The sequence below is a fragment of the Dermacentor silvarum genome, chromosome 4 (genome assembly GCF_013339745.2).
Source record: "Dermacentor silvarum isolate Dsil-2018 chromosome 4, BIME_Dsil_1.4, whole genome shotgun sequence".
Classification (NCBI taxonomy): domain Eukaryota; kingdom Metazoa; phylum Arthropoda; class Arachnida; order Ixodida; family Ixodidae; genus Dermacentor; species Dermacentor silvarum.
The window spans coordinates 98,981,033-99,005,361 of NC_051157.2; the positions used below are offsets into that span (position 1 = coordinate 98,981,033).

A 24,329-nucleotide genomic window follows, 5' to 3' on the forward strand; every position below is an offset into this window, starting at 1 on the left:
ATTTCATTTTTAGAAAAAAAAAAAAAAAAGAACGCATTGACATTACCCGCGACAAGGACGCGGGCGCTCAGAAGGTTTCATTTTCAGCTCGACTCTTCCCCACTCGCTCTTTCGCGTTTCAGTAGTTTCGTTATCGCGTAGTGCTGCGCTGGTTTTGCTGGCTCTCGAAACTTGCACAAAGCAGAAAATTCCACATCCATGTGATGCCGCAGGATGCCCGAACGGTCCACGCCACTTGACCAAAAGCAGCTGCAGCAGCGAATCCACCAAAGAAGCCCGCGAATACACGCAAAATTGCCGCGCGACTGGCCGCTCAAGGTGTGTATTCGCGGGCTTCTTTCACGCTCAGAAAAACACTTGTATGTAGCACGTATTGAGTAACAGAAAGCTGTATGGGGAGTTTTTCATGTCGCCCTGCAATTTTCTAATTGACACTTTGATAATTAGGACAGTACTTGCCGAGTTAGATAATTCATTACAATTACCTAATTAAATCTCAGTAACGAAAAAAATTACTGACCGCTACTCCACTGTACTGGAAACAATATGCACTAGGTTTTCTTCGAGTAACGCAAGTGCTCTTTTTTTAAACCTTGGTGCATGATATTTGGGGCACCCTGTATAGAAAGCTCGCCCAGCAAGGTCATGCAAGGTCACTTTCAAATTTCTCGGTTCACTTTAAAAAATCCCCCTTACAAATACAATAAAATATTGCTACAATCTTAAACTAGAGAAATGCCTAAAATATTCAGAATCATGAGGATATATGCAGTATTTTATTATTAAAATTTAAAATAAACTTTTTTTTTTTTTGTGAGGAATGTGAAGTGATAAGCTAACTTAGAAGTTTGAAAATAGCCAATCTGTATTATCTATCTAGTAAGGGTTCGTTTAAGTGAAGTCACGTGGCCATACGATAATAAGTTGGTCTTTATTCTATGACATCACCCTTAAGTCCGAAGCTCCACCCCCTTCATGCGCTACAGGCGCAGGTAGTGGCGCGAACTTGTCGCGAAAGCGAGCGCTCATTGGGGCAATGATTAGACACCGGGCGCCACTCTCCACAGCTGCTCCTGCTCTCGCGAGGAGTGCAAACATGCCTCGACCAAAGAAGGTGAGCGTTGCTACTACGTCACGCGTCAGAACAGCCAGAAATATATGCAGCACTAGCCCATTCTAACGGAAGAAGATAAGCAAGAACGTTTAATTCACAAACGCGCAAATAAGGAGAAAATATATGTAGTGCTTCTCACCACGATAATTTCGCGCCACCTTTGACTGTATATTTTCGTATGCTGCGACTCTTACAGTCAATAGGGATTTCTGCAGCTCTCGTGCGCAGCTGTTTTGTTCGCTACTGGTAGCACGTGCTCCTCGGAAATACTCGAGTCAGTGACGCTCCTGAAATTTTTGTGCCGTCTTTGGTGTTGCTAATGGGTAGATCTCAAAGACGGACACGAAAACGAAAGTTTTTATGGCAACCACTTCAGCGAGGGCGTGCTAAATCTCCTAGGAGTCCACCTCTGGACAATTGTTTTTTTCCATGTGCACGCTATCGATGGACTCGCAGCGGGTATAAGAAAACAAGCGACTTCAAATTGAAAGTCGAAGCGAAACAGCAATGAAAGAACTGTAGGAAGACAGAGAAAGACGACAGTAATGTTTATGGGATGCCTCGATGCATATAAAGCAGTTTGACACCACTTCATTTGCATTTTTCTCCGAACGCAGTTTCAGGACACCTGTACCTATTCGAAAACACTGCTAACAGCACCCAGCTCAAGCTACGTTTTGATAAACTTGTTTCTGGTAACAAAACGTACAGTACATGTTCGACCATCAGGCTGATAAGGTAGTTGAACGCAAATATCAGCGGCTAATAAAGTCGAAGTCTCATTCCGTCCAACCTAGTCGCTTTACAGCGAAGCTGTCTATGGCTATGGTTGTAGCCGCACCTAAGGTCGTGGCCGCACCTTACGCAACCTCGTATCCCAACACACCTGTCCTAAGTTTGAAAAGGGAAAAACTTCTCGACCTTCGTTCTTTTCGCAGAATAGCTTTATCCGCCGAATAAATGCAACACAAGTAGCAACTTTTTTAATAAAAAACGAAACACTTCACCAGACGAAACTAATTTACTGTTTCTCTTAGCACCTCTCAATGCCTACAACTGCGAACAAAAAAAAATTTGTCCCGTAAGTCTTTGTTCCCACTATCGGTGTGGGAATGGCCCACTCCTTCCTCCGTAAGCGTAGAGCTGCTCCCACAGGGATGCTGCCATGGCGATGGCAAATGCCACGACAAATCTCAAAACGTTGCCCGGACAAAAACGTCTCGGGTATAAAGAAGAGACAAGACACGGCAACATTTCAGCATCGATATAGATATATATAGTTTATTAGTTGTCGTTGCAGCAGATGTTCCATGTATATATAATGTATGCGAGGCTCAGCAGCGATCGAGCCCACCAAGGCGCGCGAGACGCATAGACAGAAACAAACAATGTGTACGGACACGAGACAACACAACAGGAATGGATGGAGTCCTCGACCAGCCGACGACGCTGGTCTTTTGCCTCGCGCCGATCGGAGCTAAAAGCTCTGGAACACACTTCTCGCTTAGGACGGCACCGCCCAGAAAGAAAGGCAAATACGCTTTTACACCCAGAACGGTTACGCTGAACCAAGCAATAGTAGCGCCACCTTGTCGCCGAATGCGCACCAATCTGCGGGAGCAAAGTCTCGTTTACCCAAATGGCAAACGACGCGAACTGCCTTGCGACGCCTACGTCACCGCACCATTCTCTCGTGCAATCTGATTCGAAATACTTAGGTACCTTTTCACTCAGGATGGCTCTACCCTCAAATTTTCCGTAAGTATTTTAGACTACGTGATGCAACAATCACGTCATGTGCGAGGCTCCACGAATCCTTCTGGGTGAAAATCCGCTGAAAGCACACCACAGCAGACGCTGAAAGTATACCACAGCAGATTAATGATAATGCACAACACGCATACGATATCCAAGACAAAAAGAAAAGGGCCTCAGGTGAGAGTACAGCGCGTGCACCGTACGTGGATATGTTGCAGCGAAGTTCACCAATTGCACTTAAGTATTCACATTTGATTAACAGCTGCTTTGAAACACTAATGCAGTTCGCTGACGAAAGTGACAAGAACGAAGAGCAACAGGCTCATGACAGGTACAGCATACCTTTTCAACGGTATGTCTGGATGACTTGCACAGCCAGGAGAGCACACAAAGAACTAAATTTAACATGAATGCGCATTACTGTTCGCAAACAGTTGTGCGTACTGTTCTAAGCGGCCGGTGGTGTGTTGTGCCATGCCACTAATGTCACTGTACGGCCGCTATGTCGAAGTACCATTGGCAGAGTGATATGGCTGCCTTAATTTTTAAATCTAGCTCCCATTTGCAGATGCACCTTAGAAGGTGTGGAAGTTGCTCCAGTGGGACATCCATGTCATCATTCTATACTACTATAAGCGCAGTATTCGCGTAGGACACTTATTTGCACTAATCTAGTGTTTCCATTGCACGTTTATCAGAAGAATAATATTAATTCTAAAAGAAAAGGCCTCAACAACTGTCTTGCACACAATCAATAAGATACACAGCCAGCCCAAAAGCACATTAAAACTTCACTGTACAGCACATGAGCAAAGAGGTGAAGTTGATTCACTGGATGCACGCAGTTCACAAAGGCGCACATTTACCACAAGGAAACCACGTGACTGAAGGGGCCAAACGCACACCTGGCTATATTGTGTAGACGCAGCAAAGTGGTGCGCATAAATACTTTGATTTTGCCAGCGAACGCGTAATTTCTCGACCGGCAGGGGTTACTGAGCTTGAAGTACATAGCTTTGACGCATTCAAAATTCCACCAGTGTCGCCGCAGGTCGTAGTACAGGCAAGGTATGTGTCTTTCCTTGTGGACGTGCTCACTAGCAAAACTTTCTGGACGCTATTTGTTGACAATGTAACCAATGTCGTCACATAGTGATTGTTACGACAGTGTGAAAACTCTGATCGTTATGGCAGAAGAACGTTGCTGTTTTGTTTTGCCATTTACTTAATAAAATTACATATAAAAGATTGCGTGAGGCATAACACTTTCAAAAACGAATCGCACCAGCAAAGTTTTGCAAGCCAGCTTTTTTGCAAGGCAGGACACCACCTTGCAGTTCCCACAAAATTTTGAATATAAATTGCTCCGTGTGTTGCAACAGCGCAAACGGCGATCCTTTCCCTATTTTACCGTACAGAGCAACAAGTGAGAGCCGCTACGGCAGGTATTATGCACAAATCTATACTTGGTGACAACCCAAGAAACCAGTAGAAGCTCCGCCTAGGAAAACACCGCACCTCTGCTGTATGCCTCCGCTCTGCCAAACATAGTCACCAGGAGACGCCAATGAATGAAGTTCGTCTCTGGCATGATGTCACAGAAATGAGCGGTAGTAATTGGCTGGCATGTTTATACAAATTCCTTTCGAGTTGAACAATGGGGTATTTAGCCATTTTATTCTTAGGTTGTCACCGACTGCAGACAGCTGGGATGTGCATCGCTAGCCGCAAGATGTTGCTACAAAAGTCCGTACCATGAGCATTCATGCGACTGAGCGCTCTTGCCACAGAAAGTACACCTACAACTATGCAAGAAAAAGAGTGTGAAAGCCTTCATAATATTTCTTCTAGAAGTATGCCTGAAGGGCACAAAGAACAAGAAAATATTGTGTGACAAATTGCCCAAGCAGGCACAAATCACAACATTCACACTCGCATGCACAGCAGACGGTGAGCAGTGCTCGCGGCAGCAGGTCTAACAGGTGTCATGTCACACGGTTTACCAAAGTTACTTGTATAGGAAACAGCGAGAAGCTCTGTGATGCTTATGTTGTGTACGTTAGGGCAGATTGCAGGCCCCGAGTTTATACATTGCCAAACAATGCGAAATGAGCGGTCAGCAGAAAACGCTGCATTGCTTGAAAAAAAGAAAAGTTCAGGTCACTCAAAAGGAACCATGGCGTAATGCCATGTCTGGAAGCTTACAGAGAAGTTCCAGACGACAGTGGGTGTTGACAGGAGTAACAAGTGGTTGACATACAAACAAGTTGGGCAATGCAGCCGTCATAACCACTCCTGAAGAACACACATATTGGTGCTTGCAAAGGAAGCATCATAGGTCATGACCTGATTGGCAAGGGCTTCAGGAAAAAGCAACATCGGAAGGACATTTGCCGATAATACCCAGATTCACTGTTAATTGGCAACACCTAGCGACATGCCTCTGAAAGAGAGCTACTCCTCTGCTCTCGGCCTGCACAGTACTATACGGCCTGCTTCCAGACACCATTTCATTAAGGATTAGCCTTTTGAGGTAGGTGTCTAGAAAGTGTATGCTGCTTCCAGGCACCAATTCAAATGCTCCAGCTCTGCCTTGGCATGGGTGTTATAATAGAAAATAAACTTTTGACCATGCTTAATTAGCATATAAATGCTGGCCAACACTAACTAGGCCATCCAGAAGACCAGTACATTCAGTGAGTAAAGATAATTTAACAATGGAGAAACAGTTCTTCAGGTGACATGACGACTGCACTAGGACACTGCACAAACAAATGGTGGGGAGGACAACAATTGATGACAGTTTTGAGCACTTGGACATCAGGATGGCTCGATCGCTGCAAAGTGGCTGCACCGGTTGGTGCTTGGCTCTGAGGCACTAGAAGGAACTATAAACTCTTCGCTGTGAACTGCCCCAGTGCAAAGGGCAAGATGAAAAATAACTCTGGAGCATCCTAGATCAAGCAGCCAATACAGTCAAGGACACTGTGTACCGGTGGTAAAACTGAGCCTTCCACACTTAAAGTCACTGCAATTGCAACACACTAAGCTGCAAGGGCATTTTAGTGTGGCTAACGGCTTACAGATACAAATGAAATACTCTAACGCGATCATGAACTGAATGCTAAACATTCCGCACCCACAGAGAAAAATGATATTCTTGCCACTGCTTTCTTACCGCTAAAAGTACAACACTGTCAATATACAATTCTTTACTGACTGTGAACTCAGTCGTACAAGTTTGCACTTTTGTTCCTTTGGCTCTATATGTGCATGACTGCCATAATACCTTGTGAATGCTTATTGGGAGATGGAAACATCAAGCGCTTCCATACCTTTCTTTCAGTCTTCGGTTCACATATATATACATGAAAACTATTAACATGCACTACATATTTAATAAATGTACAAATGGTATTGCATTTCACTGCTCACTGTGACAAAGCACATTTCATCTGAACTATTATTTCCTAATTCATCACAACTGCAGTGCCAGTCAGCGAATGACACTACAGTGTTCACTTTAATGATTAAACATTGTGTTTTCATTGGGAACTAGCTCATTAAATGAGACTGGCAGTGACAATGCAGGCTCAGAAAGGAAATTAAATAGGAACAAGAATTTCATTAGATCCACTGTGGGTGCGGCTACGAATAGCTTATGATCTTCAGGTGTCCTCGATTTTATATTCAAAGAGCAACAACCTTTGCGATGAACAGCCAGTGCTGTTGCCTCGTTAGAAAACTCGGCAGCAAGCAGCATGCTTGAGTGGCAAATGCCAAGAGCAACACTATGCTAACCTACAGTGAGTAAGAGCTACTGTGCAACTCCAAGAACAGCTAGAACGAGGGTAAAACACTTTGGCACTGAAGGGGGGCCTCAGAAACGTCTGGCACGAGCACAACTACAAGTCACCACACCTTCACACAAATGACCCTGGGCACAGCCAGAACAACAACACTATAGTGAAAATACAATATTGGCAATTGAGAAAAAGTACATCATGTGGGTGCATGTACATTGCATAATTGTGTGGCAGCCCGCGTCACAAGGATCTGTGCTCAAATGCTAGGCTTGGAGGCTGCGCTATTTGCAAGAAGAAGAAGAAAGAAAAGTGCTTGCAACAGCAGCAAGGCACTAAGAAGAAGCAACGCTGCAGTGTAATATGAACAGAGATGCAATTCAGGTGAACTGGGTCATAGTTCTTGGAGCACAATTGCCAGCTTTGGATACGTGATGAGATAACGAGTACTTTTGTGGGTGTTCTGCTTAGACAATTCCTGGCTGCACTACTACTCACTATAACAAATTCGTGTCCGACATGAAAATGCCTTCGTTATATCCGATATTCGTTATAAGCATACATTCACTACATGCTGGTATCGAAGGGCATTTTAGATTTACATAGTTATATCCAATAATTCATGATATCCATGATGGTTATTAGTCTAACCTCAATATAGTGAACACGGATATAACAAATTACCTGATGTAACAAAGTTGACCTAAATTTCTCTTGCAGATGAATATTCATAGCTTAACAAGTATATGCACATAACAAACATCAGAGAAAACGAATATATTTTTGAGTCGGATGCGATTTGTTATAACAAGGTTCAACTGTTTTTGTTACATCTGAAGTTGGTGCCGCTTATCACAGAAGCACTGAATGAATATCGAAAGCACGCAAAGGGTTAAAGTAAGCATTGTTTTGCTTTCGTTTGGCAGAAGTTGTCATGGCGGTTTGGTGTGACTTGGTGTCAGTCAAAAAACAATAAACCATTATCATTGATCTACAAACTGCCATCTGCCATAGGCAGAGAAAATCAACCTTGTATATCGACAAGTTTTTTCTCGTGACAATCATGACTTTGTTATTCATGCCAGAAGAAAAAGAAAGGACCGAAGGAAAGAACATTCATGTTTTTTTTTTACATAGATTTACTACCCAACCAGACAACATTTCCCGACTTTCTCATACTTCTTGCATTCCTAGCTTAAAGCTGGCTGTCTTATGGCTAGTTCTGGATACTTTCTGACTGATCTTCAATTCTGACACCTGGAAAACCTGGTTTCCAGTTGACCTGTAAGAATATGCTAAAATGCCACAGTGCTGAGTGTCACTAAGGTTCAAATAACCTTTCTTCCTAGACAGCAACCACCTGCCACGCTTCCTGCAACGCACAAATGCCTCAGCTTTGGCCATCCTCTCTGAGAAAGGACACAAATTGGTAAATGGAACAAGTGAAAATGTGCAGTCAGCAAAAGCTTTAACAATGAAAGTGCCCATTCACTGTAATTTCCAAAAATCCCTTGAGGGACCATAAAGCAACATATACCAGGCCAATTGCAAAAAGCCAAAAGAGGACTTAAGCAAGACCGAGGTTCACAGAGAGATATAAACTTGAAGTGATCAATCGTGGCCAATCAGGGGATGCTGCTCGATTACTATTGATCAAAACAGAATTTAGTTCCTTATGCAAGCTGCACAAGTAGTGCACCTCCATAATGTCACAATCATGGTTGCTTATGACTTGTCACTCACGGGTATGCTCGGAGAAAACACTGCCCTACAAGATGAACCAATGAGGATATTTTGGAGGTAGACATTCATTAAAGCAGATTTACAACCAAAATGCAAAAGCTGTAGCGAAGCACATTGGCTCACTTGTGTGCTATGTGCACCTGTTTCATCATTCTCACAATTTCGCAAATCTTCCCACTATTGGAGACACTGTGGAACAGCTCGTGTCACCAGAGCCGAATTTTCATACAATGTGAGTTGAAAAACAAGGCAAGCCTCTCGACATTAACTTTTGCTTTGACGCCACTTCACCTGTCAATACCATCAGAGTGCCTTTAAAGAGCTTAAATCCTTCTAGCTCTCCCTGCTTATTTTTTTTAGCAGCAAATACACAAATGGCGGGGGGAACCTCTGTGTCTAACATTCAGCGCAAATGCTGGCAGAATTATGGCAGCTCAAGTCATGCTCATAGCATCAACACTCAATTCAAGTTAAACTTGTAGGGAAAAAAAAAAGAAAACGACAGATTATGTACCGCAAGTGCATTACATAGTGCAACATATAGCTGCAACACGTGCTTCCAAACGCACCACAGCAAGTGACAGGTACAACTCTGTCTCGGAAGCGTGTTGCAGTGTTGCTCGACGATCCTCTCCGGGCTCAAACGAAAGCACTTCGCAGACCGTTCCCAAGCAGAGCAAAAAAGCACAAGCCCCAGTAAAAGCAAGCTGTTTGGCAGGAATTCAGTCTGAGCTTTTGCCAGTGATAACATAGACACACACATGCACACACACACAGAAGGCGATCCTTGATATGCTGGTTCAAAGGGATATGCCTGCTTGAATATTACACACAAATGCACCGAGCAGCATGACAAACGTGCCATCTGCTCACACGCACAAAAAGCTACACCCCTTTCGTGTGAAGCAGCAAGTTACCAGCGATAGTACAGCTTTGACCAGGAAACAAGGACACAACCGTGGCTCTATTTGCATGCGCTCTGACATAAAAAATAACAGTGCGATGTAGCTCTTCCTCTTTTTTCCTCCATAAAGGGAAGGAAGGAGGTAGCACATGAGCCGTGTGCTGCCACCACTCAAAGGTTATGAACCGTTGTTCACTTTGAACTTGTTTTGAAGCACAACCAGAAAAAGTGGGGAGGCTACAGCCCGAGAAGGCTCTCCTCTAGAGTTCAGTTTTGTAAAACGGTCTTGTCTACACAGTACTGCCAATGCTGCCTGTGAGGCACTGATCAGAAGTATGCTGCTGTACTTGTACTCAGCGGGCATGTACATTAATGCGGATGTCTGGTGGTGCATGTAGATACAGTACAAGCTGTACGAGTAATCACAGTCCTCCTGAGCAAGCCATCTTGTCCTTACAACTGTGAAACTTCCCAAGTTTGCAGTGCTGGCCTCAACTCAGATACATCACATTACCAGAAATATGCAAAGGCCACACCTCACAGTTTGTTCACAATAACAATTTGAGTGCCTCTTTCTTTCTGAACTATTTCAGAGAAGCTTTGTACGCATGTTGGCATGTACTAGGAAAGCTTGGGAAAAGGTCCAAGCTTTGAGAAAAGATAACATACCTCCAAGAGGAGAGCCTCATCCAAAATCTGCAATGTGCAGCACTCGAGCCCCAATAGCAAAGCATGCATTCTGTGCCGGTGTCCCAAAACATACTTTCAGATGCAATGGACGGGCAGAGGACAGAAAAAGAAGCAGCGCTCTCACAGCATTTTTGGCACAAAGCATTTCTTTCCCCCACGGCAGAAACATATTGCTGCTTTTAGGCTATCCGGTGAAAAATGTGTGAGCAAGAGAAGGTGCAGGGGTGGCTGTGGGGTGTTACACAAACACCTCTGCCTTGTGTGTCGACGACACCACTTTGACATTGCCTCACGTATCTTTTCTTCCCTCGAGGATTGCTAAGGCTGTTAACTCTTAATCCATCACTACAAGAATCACTTAAGTTTTTTCTCATTCAGCGCAATACCTCAATGCCAACAGGGGCACCCGTTATTGCCCCGGCATTTCTGCAGTTATTCCAACAATATACCTCTCTGTGGTGTGTGTGATAGCAGTGCTAATGGGAAATACACCTGTTAGCTAATTTCTTTCATTATGTTCACACTCATCGACTAGTCAACAGGGACAGTGTAAGCGACATTCTTGAAAGTGATCTAGAGAGAGCCATTCTGTGCCTTTCTCCAACACTAGCCACTTCCTGCGAGTTTGTACGCTAGCTGATATGTCGCGGCACAACGAGCCCACTTTAATGTGAGAACGAAGACACGTCACAAAGAGTTCCCCTCACAACTGCGTTGTGAACAGGCAAACAATACGTTACACCTAGCAGCAGAAAACAGCCTCCGCTTCGTAATAGGCAAGATATTGGGGCCCTGCTGTAGCGAGATTTCTGGCATCTGAGCTTATTTTACTAGGGCTACTCACGAAAGGCTACCAATAAACTGGCCTTGAAACATCTGTTAAGTGCTTAAAACCAGTTGCTAACACAATTATCGGAAAGAGCACGCAAAAATACAAGAGTATCTCCAATGCCAAGCTTTCAAAGCAGCTCTCTGTTTTTGTCAACAGTTCTGGTATAGTGGTCATATTACATCAGGCTAGAAATCTATCTAGAAACAAATTCATTGCTAACAAGTTTTTCAACTTAACGTTGCGCCCACAGTGCATAACCATGGTCTTGAACTCTTGTTAGGTAAACAAGTCTGCGGATTTAAGTATTACTTTGCCAGTTGGTGGAGCATATCATAACAAAGTAGGATGTCAGATACATTATCATATAACACATCCTGTAGAACAGCACCTTAAAGACATTGGCACTGCTATATAGAGCGTTTTCCATGCTAAAAACCAACATATTTTTTGCCTTGCTCACAGGTCAATCTTGAACCCTAAAAGGTCAAGCTTACAAGCTCTGCCAAGCTATTCAGATTTCCTTCACACGCTATCTCTTCCATGCTTCAGAACAAGTGTATTACAAAGATGACACAACTAGCCCTCGTGTGCTCTAAAAAAACAAGCACAACAGCATTCCCTTTCGTTGAATGTGTTGCTTAAGTGAGGAAATGTTTTTGTTGTATTAAGAGCTAAGCAGTTAACATGTAAAGTTGCCGAGAGCTTAGTGGCTTGCTTAAATGCACATCTCAAGTGACATTTAATATCTTACACAAGCAGAATATGTTTCACATACTTCAAAACTGGCCATAAAAACGAATTTCTTAGCATAAGAATCAGCAAGTCACATAACTAAACAAGGGTCCATGGAGAAAACCACACATACACAACTGCAAATCACAAACAGCAGCTAAGAAAACGTTTACCTGAATTCTAGATTAAAGACATTTGGAATGTCCAAATTGGCACAGTAATACAGGATGAAAAGAGGTAATACAGAGCTTGATATAGTTGCAGTGAACACAGCTAAAAGAAACACTATAACGAGTTACCCTTAACGTAAATAAAAAAGAGCGAGTTGAAAGGAAATGCAGTCGTTGCTGTAGACTGCTCAGGTCACAATAGAGAATAACTACCGTTCAGTGGTGCGTTTGACTTTTCACGTGCTTCTTGCCACCTATAGGCTTCAATACTGAAAAAAAGAGCCTTCATGTGGCAACACCGCAAAGAAAAGGTATCTACCATTAAAATACTAAAAGTTATCAGTTCAAGCATCAGTAATTATTCTAAAGAAAAAGCCCCCCATATTTCAAAGAATCCCTATACTACACACAACTCATGCATATGTTATCCAATTGCAAATTGAACTAGCGAACATAACTAGAGGTACAAGGGCCTAACAGCCCCCCATAACATTTCAAAAACATCATGTTATTCAATTGCAAATTAAACTAGCAAACATAACTAGAGGTACAAGGGCCTAACAGCCCCCCATAACATTTCAAAAACATCATGTTATCCAATTGCAAATTGAACTAGTGAACATAACTAGAGGTACAAGGGCCTAACGTGGCTATGGCTTACTCAGAATGCTCAGGATCAAGTTTGGTGCAACCTACCTGCTGCTTTGCAGGCTTAGGACATAACCATACTGTTATTGGCTTTTTTTTTTTTTTTTTGCTCAATATACAGCATGAAACTGTTGCAGACTTTGGCTTCCACTTTTTGCCACTCTCAGTTTACCAGCAATTAAAGTGCATTTATAATAAACAATGGAACTCGAGAAACATTTTAAAACAAGCACAGCACACCACGGTGCGGTACCATATCTAGCCTTAAAAGTGAACATATTTTGCAATCTCAATCTTCAGGCAATGTTTGCATACAGCCTCAATGCAACAGATGCATCGGAGATGTACAGAGCCACATGTCACACTTTGTGTCCACTGCATTGAGCATCACCCTGTGCAGTTCGCGTCTATCTGCAGAACTTAAGCCACTAATAGCTTTCTAAAACCTCCGAGACTGCATTCATTTGCAGTTAAGAACCAGCATTCTTTACAGGCCTTTTATAAGTGCAACACAATGTTTCTGGTACAACAAGGTCCGCGTCAGCACATGCTTTGTTATAGACTAAAGCATCGTCAAGTGTTGGTGCATCTCTTACGCGCATAAACATTCAAGTTCGCCTGATGTTCACGGCAAACTGCCTGCCACAAGGCACGAAACGTGCAATTTCTGGGCATTGATAAAAACTAGCTAAGCAGGACCACCCAAGAAAACAGGCTCCTATAGTTGATACCTAAAAACAAAGGCTCACATAGGCTGCTGTACCACCACTAACATGGTTTCACAGTTAGCCACAATCATCATTTTTCCTTTCGCAAACCTCAACATCAAGTAGACGCCCTTCGATCAACATTCACAGATTCTTGACATGTGTTACCACCACCTGTGTTGCCAGAAGTGGTTGCCTGGCAATCGGAAACCTCTGAATTTTCCGCTCTACTGACAAGTGCTGGCGCATGAGAAAGTGATGCATCATGCAAGTGTGTACCCATGGTGCGGCTGTTGGATGTTTCCGGAAGCCTGCTGCTGCTCCTGCCGCCAGCGGCTAGAGCGCAGTCAGGGGCGGAACCCGTCAACGGCTCCACCTGTTCACCGGCAAATGCAGGGTCATCACGGAAAGGCGCTGTGTGGAAACCAGCAACATCTGCATCATAGCGGTCGTCGGACGCCACGGCTTCTTCAAACGCCGGCAACAGACACTGGGCTTCGCACTCACTCAAGTCCTGCAGAGAGGAGAAGCGTGGTGGCGGCGACTCATCGCGCGGCCACAAGTGGCACGGCCACGGGTGGGCGGCAGATGAGCCGCGCGTCGCAACGCCCGAGGAGTTGGCTGTGGACACTGCCTGTGTTCCAGTGGAGTGCTCCTTGCTGCCAGCCGTGGCGAGCTGCTCGGTGCTCTGGTAGGGTGGTGGTGGGCCCTGGGCGAGTGGCGAGTACTCGGGAGGCTTGGGAAGCTGCTGTAGGAAGTGCAGCTTGGGCCGGCCACCCGGCGTACCACTGCTGCTGTATGTGGCGACCACGTAGCTGCCATGGGCGCATGTCACCGTCCGAAGGTCGGCTCCCGCGAGGTGCGTGCATGATGCGGCACCCCCTTCGCCGAAGCTCATCTGTGCAAGAGAGGTGGGAGAAAAAAGGAAAATAAAATAAATGGAGAGAGCCACTCATGCACTCACGCTGGTTACAGCAATACCCAATTAGGCAGAAGTACAGTCAAACCCACTTACAGCATTACTTGGACAATATACTTGGATGTAACAATAAGCAGCTGCCGCACCATGAACTTTTGCCGTGTGCTCTATGGTAAAATAAACCGCCTACTACAATGTTCCTATGCCCGCATTATTCGCTATAACAATTAAATCTTGCCTACTGGATGTATCTGCAAAAAAAAAAAAAAGGACGCGAGATTTGGGAAAAAAGAAAAGCAAATGGTTCAGAGAACACTTCATTTCCCATCTCATCAATTCGCACAAAAAAGAAGATAGGCTGCAGTGTCTAGACTGTGGAGCAAGTGATGTGGTCAAGCCGTTTCACATGCAGTGTAGCAGCATTCAGATGCGGGCTTCGAGTTAAACATTCTTTGTATCGCAATTCTGTATCGTAACTGTATCGTTTTCTGTCGTCCTCGACTGCACTTCCCAAGAGAAGGGAAGCGCAGTCAAGGATGGCAGAAAACTAGGTGGGGTGATGAAGTTAGGAAATTTGCAGGCACAAGTTGGAACCAGCTAGTGCAAGACAGGGGTAATTGGAGATGGCAGGGAGAGGCCTTCGTCCTGCAGTGGACATAAATATAGGTTGATGATGATGATGATGTATCGCAATCATCGTTCATGCTATAGGTTCAACAGTGGTTGTCGCTTGTTACAAAAGATGAAATTAAGACATCAGTTTACTTGACGACCGTTGTTTTGCGTGAAAAACAATCTAGCCGATGTTTGCGTCACCGGCGGCTGTGGCAATGGTGTACTTGGGTCGGGTGGCTGGTACGACGGTGGGCTGTGCACAACGGCAGAAATGTCATTTGAACCCAATTTTTTGTCATCAGGAAAATACGGACGTTGTGCGGGATAATGTTAGTGTATCTGCTCTAGTGCGGGCTGTAGTGTGGCTAGCCAGCATCCAGAAAATGGTGGGCAGCATGGAGCCATGTCCCTAGAGTGGTTTTACAATTGCTGTGTAAATCATTTATCTAATTATTTACACTCACACCTCGTTACAACGAAGTTGAAGGAGAAGCCGAAATTACTCCGTTATATCCATTACTTCCTTATATCAATTATTTTTGTTTACTGCAGTATATGCCTAATGGTGTGCACAACTTTAGAGAAACTGCTACGCGCCCGCATATGGAATGAAATTTTAATAAATCAACAGCAAAAGAACCTCCGGCGTGTGCAACACGTGACTTTCTAGCACCAGATGCAACAGCCTTTACGAGAGCTTCCTTTTGTTCCAATGTGATGGTCTTTCGCTTCCACTTTCCATTTGGTTCGCTCATGTTGTTGTGAAACCAGCGAAACGGCGATGCAGTCCAAGGGAACAGCTAATTATGCTGCAATGTAAATGAAGTCTATCGTGTTCTAGCTGCACGTGACTCACAACACGGTTCGCCAAATACGCAGCTGGGGGTGGTATTCTCGGGCTACCTCCACGACTTTTGGAGCTAGTTTAACTTTCACGATATTTCGCAAGCTTGCTGAAGTACACGACTGACAAAGCTTGGCACAGCACCAGACACACCGTCGGCTGCATACATGTGTGGCATGCAAAAGTGAAATTATCTGATCCGCCACTTTGTTGTGGCCCCGCAAGTCCCACATGCCCTGCTGTGAAAGCGCGCCTGCTTCACTTAGCTTGGACGGATCGTGGCTTCCCAAGATCATACCGACACAATCTCAGAGGTCACGCCTAGTTGTGCCAGCCGGCGCAATGCACCGCAGTGAGAGGGAGAAGTGGAGGCACTGGTTTTTCGCCCGCCACATGCAAGCAGCATTATCGATATGTGGTGTGACACAGACAGGCGTGGCACCTCCAAGGTTGTGATCTCAGAGGGCGCGCCTGTGCACCTAGCTTCACCAGCTACATGCTGCACCAAGAGAGAGGTACGATAAGATGAGAGAGGTGCTGCTTGTGCATGACCACCGAGCGTGCCGGCTACCCACTCGACAGCATATTCAACACGGTAATCATTAACTGCTGCACTGAACCCGGTGGAAAGCAATAGGCTCGACGTGCAAATGTCATTATTTTTCGGTTTCTGAGACAAATCAGTTTGTTATATCCATTGCCTGGACAATTTTACTTTGCTAAAACGAGGTTTTAAATACATGGTTTCTATGGGGATCTCAAGGAAACGTGCATTTACTTCATTACTATCATTATTTCGTTATATCCTGTTTTCTTACAACGAGGTTCAAGTATACATTTTTTTAATCTTTTCATGTTTTTGTGATAGCCTCCGGGTTTCAATAATCAAACACTAGACAGCGGTACATGCGAAGTTAAGACATTTCACAACATACCACAGCCCTAATTTTGAATAGAACGAACATCGGATATAATGGACCATTTTGCTGGATTATTGCGGTCTATTATAACGTGCGTTGACTGTAGCAGAAAAATATTCCATTAAGATAAAGCTCCACCCAACCACATTTTATATTTACTCCATTGTACCCGACAATTAATTATATCCATTTTCGTTGTATCGAGGTTCGACTGTACACTGCTGCTTTATTTCACGGTATATATTCACCAGATTAAAATGTAACCTCGAATGCACCTCCTCTATTTGGGACTGAAGTGCATTACACTGTATAAAAACATGCTCAATCATATTTCTGACTTTTGTGCAGCAGTACTGTATATCATCTACATAGACTTCTGCGTGCACTAGACCCTGCCCTTTCAAGACTTCAGACTGGAAACATGTGTAAGGTTGTGTACTATGGGTGCAGACTAATGGCTAACACAAGTTTTATAGACTTTCATCATTTCCTAAACTTGCACCCATTCAATCTCTTCCTTTTGCTAGTTGCCGCATCAACAGCTTCCTGCCAATCTTTTTCATTAGTCCTGTTTTTCTGTAACCACGTCCGAGTACGACAGTTGACTCACCCCTGTCGTGGTGACTGGGTGATGTAGCGGCCGACACCAGGGAAGACAACGGTGGTCGGCGTGGCCACTGACAAAAGGGAAGGGGCTCGCCATGACAGCACGGCGCATGTGTATGCGGCAGATGGCCGCCACCATGACCGTGGCAACCAGGATGAAGACCACCGCGCAACTGACAACTGTGTACACTGACGACTGCAGGTATTCCACGCTGGCACCCAACCGTTGGTGTGGGGGGCGTAGCACGCCTACCAGCGATGTTGTAGTGTTGGCTGCAATTACAAGGACAGTTAGCACGAGAGAGCGAGGCACTGTGTCATCACAATGGCCAGCAAGAAGCTTTCATATGGATGCCATACACACAATAACGAAAAAATGAAACACCATGTCACCATCATGTGCTAATCTCATCAGCTTGCATAGAATGGCTGCAAAATTTGAAATCATGAAGATAACACAGGGCTAAACATGAAATTGTGGGGTCTCACATCATATTAAATGCATTCACATCTGCTTAAAATTCGTAGTGGGAGGCCAGGCCACACTAACATGCAAGGAATTTGCACACGCACAGACAAAAAAAAAAAGGCATTGAGGACTCCTAGGAGACCGTAGAAGACTTTTAGTAATCATATATCAAAGACAGCGTCAGCTCCATAGATGGCACTCCTTCACAATGTCCCTCAACTACAAGAAACATCCAGCAAGCTCCAGCGCCACATGTGCACCAAGACATTGGCATTTTGCTCTTAGCATGCAAGCTGTGTTGGAGCCATGGTAAACAAAGAGGGCCCATCATGAGTACACCTCATTTTATGGCCGAGAATGACACCATGTATCACACCACTCCTCACACCACTACGCAAAAACCTCTGTGCACCAGGCATGACATCAGCTTCACTCCACCTCAAATTCAGCGCATGCGCCTCTTGCTGCCACAAGTGCTGATGTGATATTATTGTCTACCCAAGCCTTCGCAAAATGTTTCCCGATTGCCCAAGCGATACTTTGAGACCGCCATTATCATCCAGAAGGACTACCCCAGCACTGTGCAAAGTTTCAAACCATTAGATCTCACCATCTTTTCCCGGCAACCGATTACAAATGTTTGAAGCATCGTGTAACTGCCTGAACAGCTCTCACAATTTTTTTTTCTATATTTAGCAACTCTTCACAACCTCTACATTTCAAACAGGCAACATTTATGACTTCTACCAGCTTCTAAACCTACTTTCCCCAACGTCCAGAAATTCACTCTTTGAGGATTGCATGAGTTGACGTCTAACTTGACAGTTAAATTAAGTCTGGGGTTTTGTGTGCCTCATCTGATAATGAGGCAGGCCACAGTGGAGGACTCCGGTTTAATTTTGACCGCCTGGGGTTTTTTAACATGCACCTAAACGTAAGAACACAAGCGTTTTTGAGTTTCGCTCTCATCGAAATGCGGCCATCACCCCCTCAAGCTCAGCAGTGCAACAACATGGCCACTAAACTACCGCAGCACGTGACCTCAAACCTGCCATACCACATGCACAAAGGACATACAAAAAAAATTAAATTAATCCATAACAGTTAAGGCTGTAAGAAAAAAAAGCAAGGGAGGAAAAGGAGTTGGGGGGGCAAGGGACGACAGTAATGCCTTTATCTGCTACAGGGAACTAAGACACAACAATATCACTGAAGAATTCTTAACTCCCATGGAAGGTGTCTGACCCACTGGGTCTGGTGCCTTACCTATGCTGGCCAGGTACTTTTTGCAGCAAGGAAGCACATAGGTGACTCGACAGTCTGGCTGTGTTGCAGGGTCGCAGCACAGCGAGCGTGGCAGACAGCGGCCATCTTCACAGAGCACCTTGTCCTCACAGGGGTCAGTCCCTGAGCAAAGTGATTTGTGCCACACTCTGACTTCCCTATGCGCAATAAGCAGTCATCACCTACTCATCAAGCCTTAAAGGGACCCTGAAACGATTTTGACGATTTTGTACAGACGTACTGAGTCGTTAGAGTAGGTCCTTCTGATCATTAAGTGACGCATCTAAGCGCTCCACGTAAAGCGTGTAATTTATTATAAGGTTTTAAAAATGTACATCGCTACCGATTGCAGCACGCCAAACGGCTGAGTTTTGTGCCCAGATGACGCGATTTGCCCAGAATACGTCACTGGGCCAGCTATCCGATTGGCTGCCCAGGGCGCGTCATCGATAATTTTTCCAACATTATGGTGAACAAATGTTGTTCGTAATAGTTTAGATGTTAGTTAATTTGTTCTATAAAAAGAAAGTAACGGAAAGAGAATGTACAAGGACATGTATCATTACACAAAAAGCACTTCCGGCCCACAGCAAGTGTCGTCTGCTTGTGTTACAACGTGCTCTGTGTTGACGAGAGCTGCGCGGTCAGTGTTGGTCTTGCTCTTTCTTTTCGCAAGCACCATGGTTCGCCCTTGCGTTGTGGGCTGCAAATGTAGCGATCGGCGACATGTCAAGCTGCGACATCGTGCCCCGCTGCAAGGCAGCGGACGAGCGGAGTGGCTGCAGCGCATCGGACGGACGGTATCCTAATGACGCCAGCATCTACGCGTTTGCGGCCGTCACTTCACGTCGAAGGATTGCCACAATTTAGCTTGTCAGGTATTCAGGTGAACGCAAGCGTAAGTGTACTGGCCATTGTACCACGTTTTACGTGATGCACGGAGGGGCAAATGTTTGCTTGCACGGTGCAGCCACCTGGCGGCACAAAGCTCAACCAAACACACAGCTAATATAGCAGTAACCAAGTTTTTTCTACTTTGCTGCTGGCTCAAATTTTTTACAGGAACGTAATCTTGAACACGTTGTCTTTTTATATGTTTCAGATGTTTTACACTTGGTTACAGGAAAATTAGATCTGTATTTGGCTGTTTAAGCTCTGCACCACCAGATGGCTGGACCGTGCATGCCGATCAGGCCACTCACGTACGTCTACGAAGCTCCTTCATCACAGCGGTATGGAGGGGCTTTAGTTCACGCCCCTGGCTATCCGTCAAAACACCCAGCCCACCTGTGGTTACCGGAATACCAGACACGCTTGGCGCTGCGACAGAACGCTCGGCGCTGCAACAGAATGCTCGCAACGCACGCTGCTTGATTGCTCTCGCAGGAGATCGACGGCCGGGCGGCTAGCGGAGAAGTTGGAGAGCCTTCGCGCGCTGGCTACAAGACAACTGGAAGTAGACGACAACGTACGTCACAACATGACGTAGAGCCAGCGAAGGCGGAGCTTAGCCCAGATTACTCGGCAAATGAGTTGAGGAGGAAATGCATGGCTAGGGAGGAGGGCAACTTGTAATCGTCCGTAGCTCTCTTAATATGAGACGCATCTCTTAAATTGTGACGCGAATGTTTTACTGTAGCTGTATCCTACACGTCTACAAAATTTTTCCGAACCGTTTCAGGGACCTTTTAAGATTTATGGCTTGAAGCAAGGGTCTCACATGTGAAACATTAAGAGGACACACCAGACAGGTGTGAACCACGGTACTTTATCAAGACCCAAGCACTACACAACTCACAATGTTTTCAGGAACCTTAATGTTTAAAACTAGGCAATGAATGTGTAAGCCCCACATTCATCACTTTTGACAGATAGTCAGACTACCTGCTGTTGAAGCATTTTCACTCAAATTGATATGTTTTTGTGTATTTTTTTTATAGTTTGCTTTTTGTGTTAACACGTTGAATGTGGGTTCCTGTGATGCATAAGTCGACTGTTCCTTCTGAATACAAACTTTCAGTTGACAGTCATTCCTAGTATGATATTGCTTTGCATAGTAAAATTGCTATCGTACCAAGTTGCCGACCAAGATTTATGCTTGGGTTTTACGCTTTGAATGACATAAACATCACTGCTTGCAACTGGCGATTAAACAGGCTTGCTATGCACAGAAAAGCATTTTTATTACCAGGCTTTCTTGACTGAGTAATATTTTTTAGCCTTGAGATGAAATCAAAAATACTGAACAGAATATATGCAATTGCAGTAATTGCCAATGACACACTCTTCCACAGCAAGCCACATTGTCATATAGTCCCTTCCGTTGCCTAAGCCTCAACAGGCACTTCTTTTTTTTATCACATGTGCACAACACATCAGCTTTTGATCACCTTGCAACACTTGTGCCCCTTCACTGAGACATCTTGTTGTGCTGGACTTGGCTAGTGTTGAAAGCTTGTTACTACAAAACTACCACAGGTTTTCAAAAATGTTGAATATAGACAAAGCAGGAGGAGATTAGAGCAACAAGATTTTGCACCATGCTCAACACCCCGCTATTAAAAGTTACTTTCCCCTGAGCACACACCTTGCCTCCACATGTCTTCGGGAAAGTGAGAGCACTGGAGAGCAGTAACGTTAAAACAGTATTTTTAACTTCATTTTAAAGGAAAGCTTTCTTCGGCTCTTCCCCTACTTTTTGTGGACAGCCCACTAAAGCAGGCCAATCCTGATACCAGAGCACAATATGCGTCCTCACAAAGGATATTAATGTGTTTTTTAAAGGCCTACCAACCCTGTTGGCACTGCAACATCACAGTACCTACATGCCTCATAATATTACCCAAAAGGGAACTAGCGCTGGCCATGAGCCACTACAGCAGGTTGAGCATGCAACCAAAACATGCCGACACCATCTGGTAGGGACACCACTACAATGGCACGACATATTTGACGATAACAGACATATCCTGTTATCCTGTATCAATGTTGGCTTTAACCCGACGTGTCCTCCGACCAAGCTGATGTCCATGGCCATACACGTTGCGAGGAGCACATGCACTCCTTGATTCTAGCACGTCAGTGCCCAGTCAGGTCGGAAGCTAGACACATCTGCCTCATGATCAGCGGCGGATTTGCCGACGCAAAATCAAAGCATGTGCTACTGTAAACTGTTTCCACCGCTCAATAGGTTACGTGTTATGGCACTGCTGTTGGTTCAAGAAATTTCAGCACTGGTTGCCCATAGAGCTAACCGATAAGTGTCCCCAGCAGCATATCTCAACAGGTCTAGTGGGAAGTTACTGCTTGACTGACAATCATCATCCTCCGATGGTTTCCGCATACTTTTTGTTTTTACCTTCCTGTACTGCGGCCACTCTGTTCTGCCAGCCAGATCAGTTTCACAACGACAAAAAACAAGGCACTTTTGACAACAAGAAAATGGAGATGGGAGGAGAACTTTAGATGCACTGGCTCGCCAGTCAGTCTTCGTGTCCCCCAACTTTCTGTCATTACATAGCTCCCAGATTATGAAGTACTGTTCAGTAAAACACCACATAGAGCATTAGGAAAATATAAGCAGCTTGTCCACCTACACAGGCCTCTTTGAAGTGTGCGAATTATCGCAGTTCAGCAAGTAAAGTCCGATTCTCTAAGTGACGTAGCCTGCTCCACTATATAACTTATAAAGTTTTACGTCTACTATGGCTGCATGAATGAAATTTATTGCATGTTGGCTTCAATTTTGTTTGATCGCACACATGTTACTATCTGAAGTATTCGAAAATTATTCGTATTTACGAATACTGACTATTCATTTTGAGGACTAAAGCGAACAGGGTATTATTTGGTTCACTATTCAAAAGTTTAAAACATTCACATACCCTTAACCGACACACGTGAACTCTACCGTTCCTAGACCACAGACAAATTTGGCCCTCCATTGACAATCATGCGTGATAGGCAAGCTCTGCTGTTACCATGCCCTAAATATCAAGTCTCTTACACTACTTAAGTGGCATCTGCATAGACAACGGCAGTCTTTTGGTGATCTGGCAGGCACAGAATATAGAGGAGGGTATGGTTTTGTAATGCAATGACGCAGCAACTGTTCAATCGCCACAAGAATTCTCAAGACTCCTTTCTACTGCACAAGCAAATGCTCACAATGTACTTCAAAACCTACCGCAGTGCTTGGGTGCTTCATCAGAACTGTCATGGCAGTCGACGTGGCCGTCACAGGCATATCGTTTCGGAATGCAGTAACCATTGCCACACACAAAGGACTGGTTGTAGCAGGGCCGCCTGCCAGATAATGCTGAGAAATGAAAACGGCAGTGGTATTAGCACTTTTAACGTAGTGACAGGATTTCTACAACTAGGTGGGTGCAGGACTACACTCCAAAAAACAAGTGCCAAGCTTTTCGCCATGAAGGTTCTGGGTTCCAGCAATGTTACCTCTCTTCCCCTTACTTCAGCAATTGCTTCAGAGTATAAAATGGAAATATGATTGTTTGCATTGTTCCGAAGAGAAAGTATTCTGCATAAGCAAAGCAAAGCTTACCGTAAGTTGACACGGACACATAGACCGTTCTGTTGAACACTCGGTTAACATTGGAATCGTGATGGCGAGCGACGCATGTGTACCACCCGGTGTCGGGTTCCTCCAGGTGATAGATGGTCACCGTCTTTTCGTTGAAATGTTCAGACTCTATCTTGATTCGATGCGCCTGGCGCATCTTGTCCTGGGGAATAACCCATGTTATATGGAACCTGAAAAAGAAAAAAGAAAGAAAGAAAAGAAAATGAATCTAACGCAGGCCATTCCGTGTTTAAGCATTTGGCACCCGTGCATGAGGTAGAGTCAATGCAATGTTACAGGTTATGAAACACCCGAGTTGAGAAGGTGAGCATAAGAGAGACGCTTACTTTTCCTCAGAGGCGACTTTGCAGGTGAGGTTCAGGTCATCATCAACTCGGCGCGCTACCTTGCCAGACGGGACGGTTATTACGAGCTCTTTACCTGGAACGAAACCGCCTTCACGTTGACCATTACTCGCATTGCAGAATATCGGCGAGGCTTTCACACACGTTGAACCGGCGATCATGTACTTACCTTCTGACTCAGAGGACCCACGTATTGCACCAAAAAGAACCACAACTGCAAACAATTCGCGAAAACTAGGGAGGATATCCATCTATATAAACGCATCAAGGCAGCATTCGGAGAAACGCTAGGATGGACGATTACACTGAATCCGAGCGACTTTTCCTAGTATAGAAACCTTCGCTTGTCTTTCTGGCATCCGGCAAAACGACGTGAAGATCTTAATCTTCTACGCAATAAAGTAGGAATAAACTTAACAGCGTTATACACTACTACAACAAAACACACACAACCCTCAAAGCGTAAACATTAGTCATGTTGCCAACAGCTTCACGTCTCTATTCTGCCAAAACAGGAATGGGAGGAAAGCGGAGTTTTCCAGAAAAAAATCTACTGTGAACGGCGCGTAATACTGATCGAATTTAGTTTGTTAAATTTATAAGTTAAATTCGTTCATCTGTTCT

The 24,329-nt window shown here is 44.6% G+C and overlaps 1 protein-coding gene across 1 annotated transcript; it reads right to left on the reverse strand.

The window, feature by feature from the left end:
* Positions 1-2,367: 2,367 nt before the first annotated feature.
* Positions 2,368-24,192, reverse strand: LOC119450439 (uncharacterized). The gene is made up of 7 exons (XM_037713883.2): positions 23,875-24,192; positions 23,688-23,781; positions 23,323-23,531; positions 22,945-23,076; positions 18,741-18,881; positions 17,010-17,278; positions 2,368-13,999 (listed from the first exon to the last, which is right to left on the reverse strand). The coding sequence occupies exons 1-7, from the start codon at positions 23,954-23,956 to the stop codon at positions 13,220-13,222; spliced, it is 1,707 nt and encodes a 568-aa protein (XP_037569811.1). The 5' UTR covers positions 23,957-24,192; the 3' UTR covers positions 2,368-13,219.
* Positions 24,193-24,329: the final 137 nt, after the last annotated feature.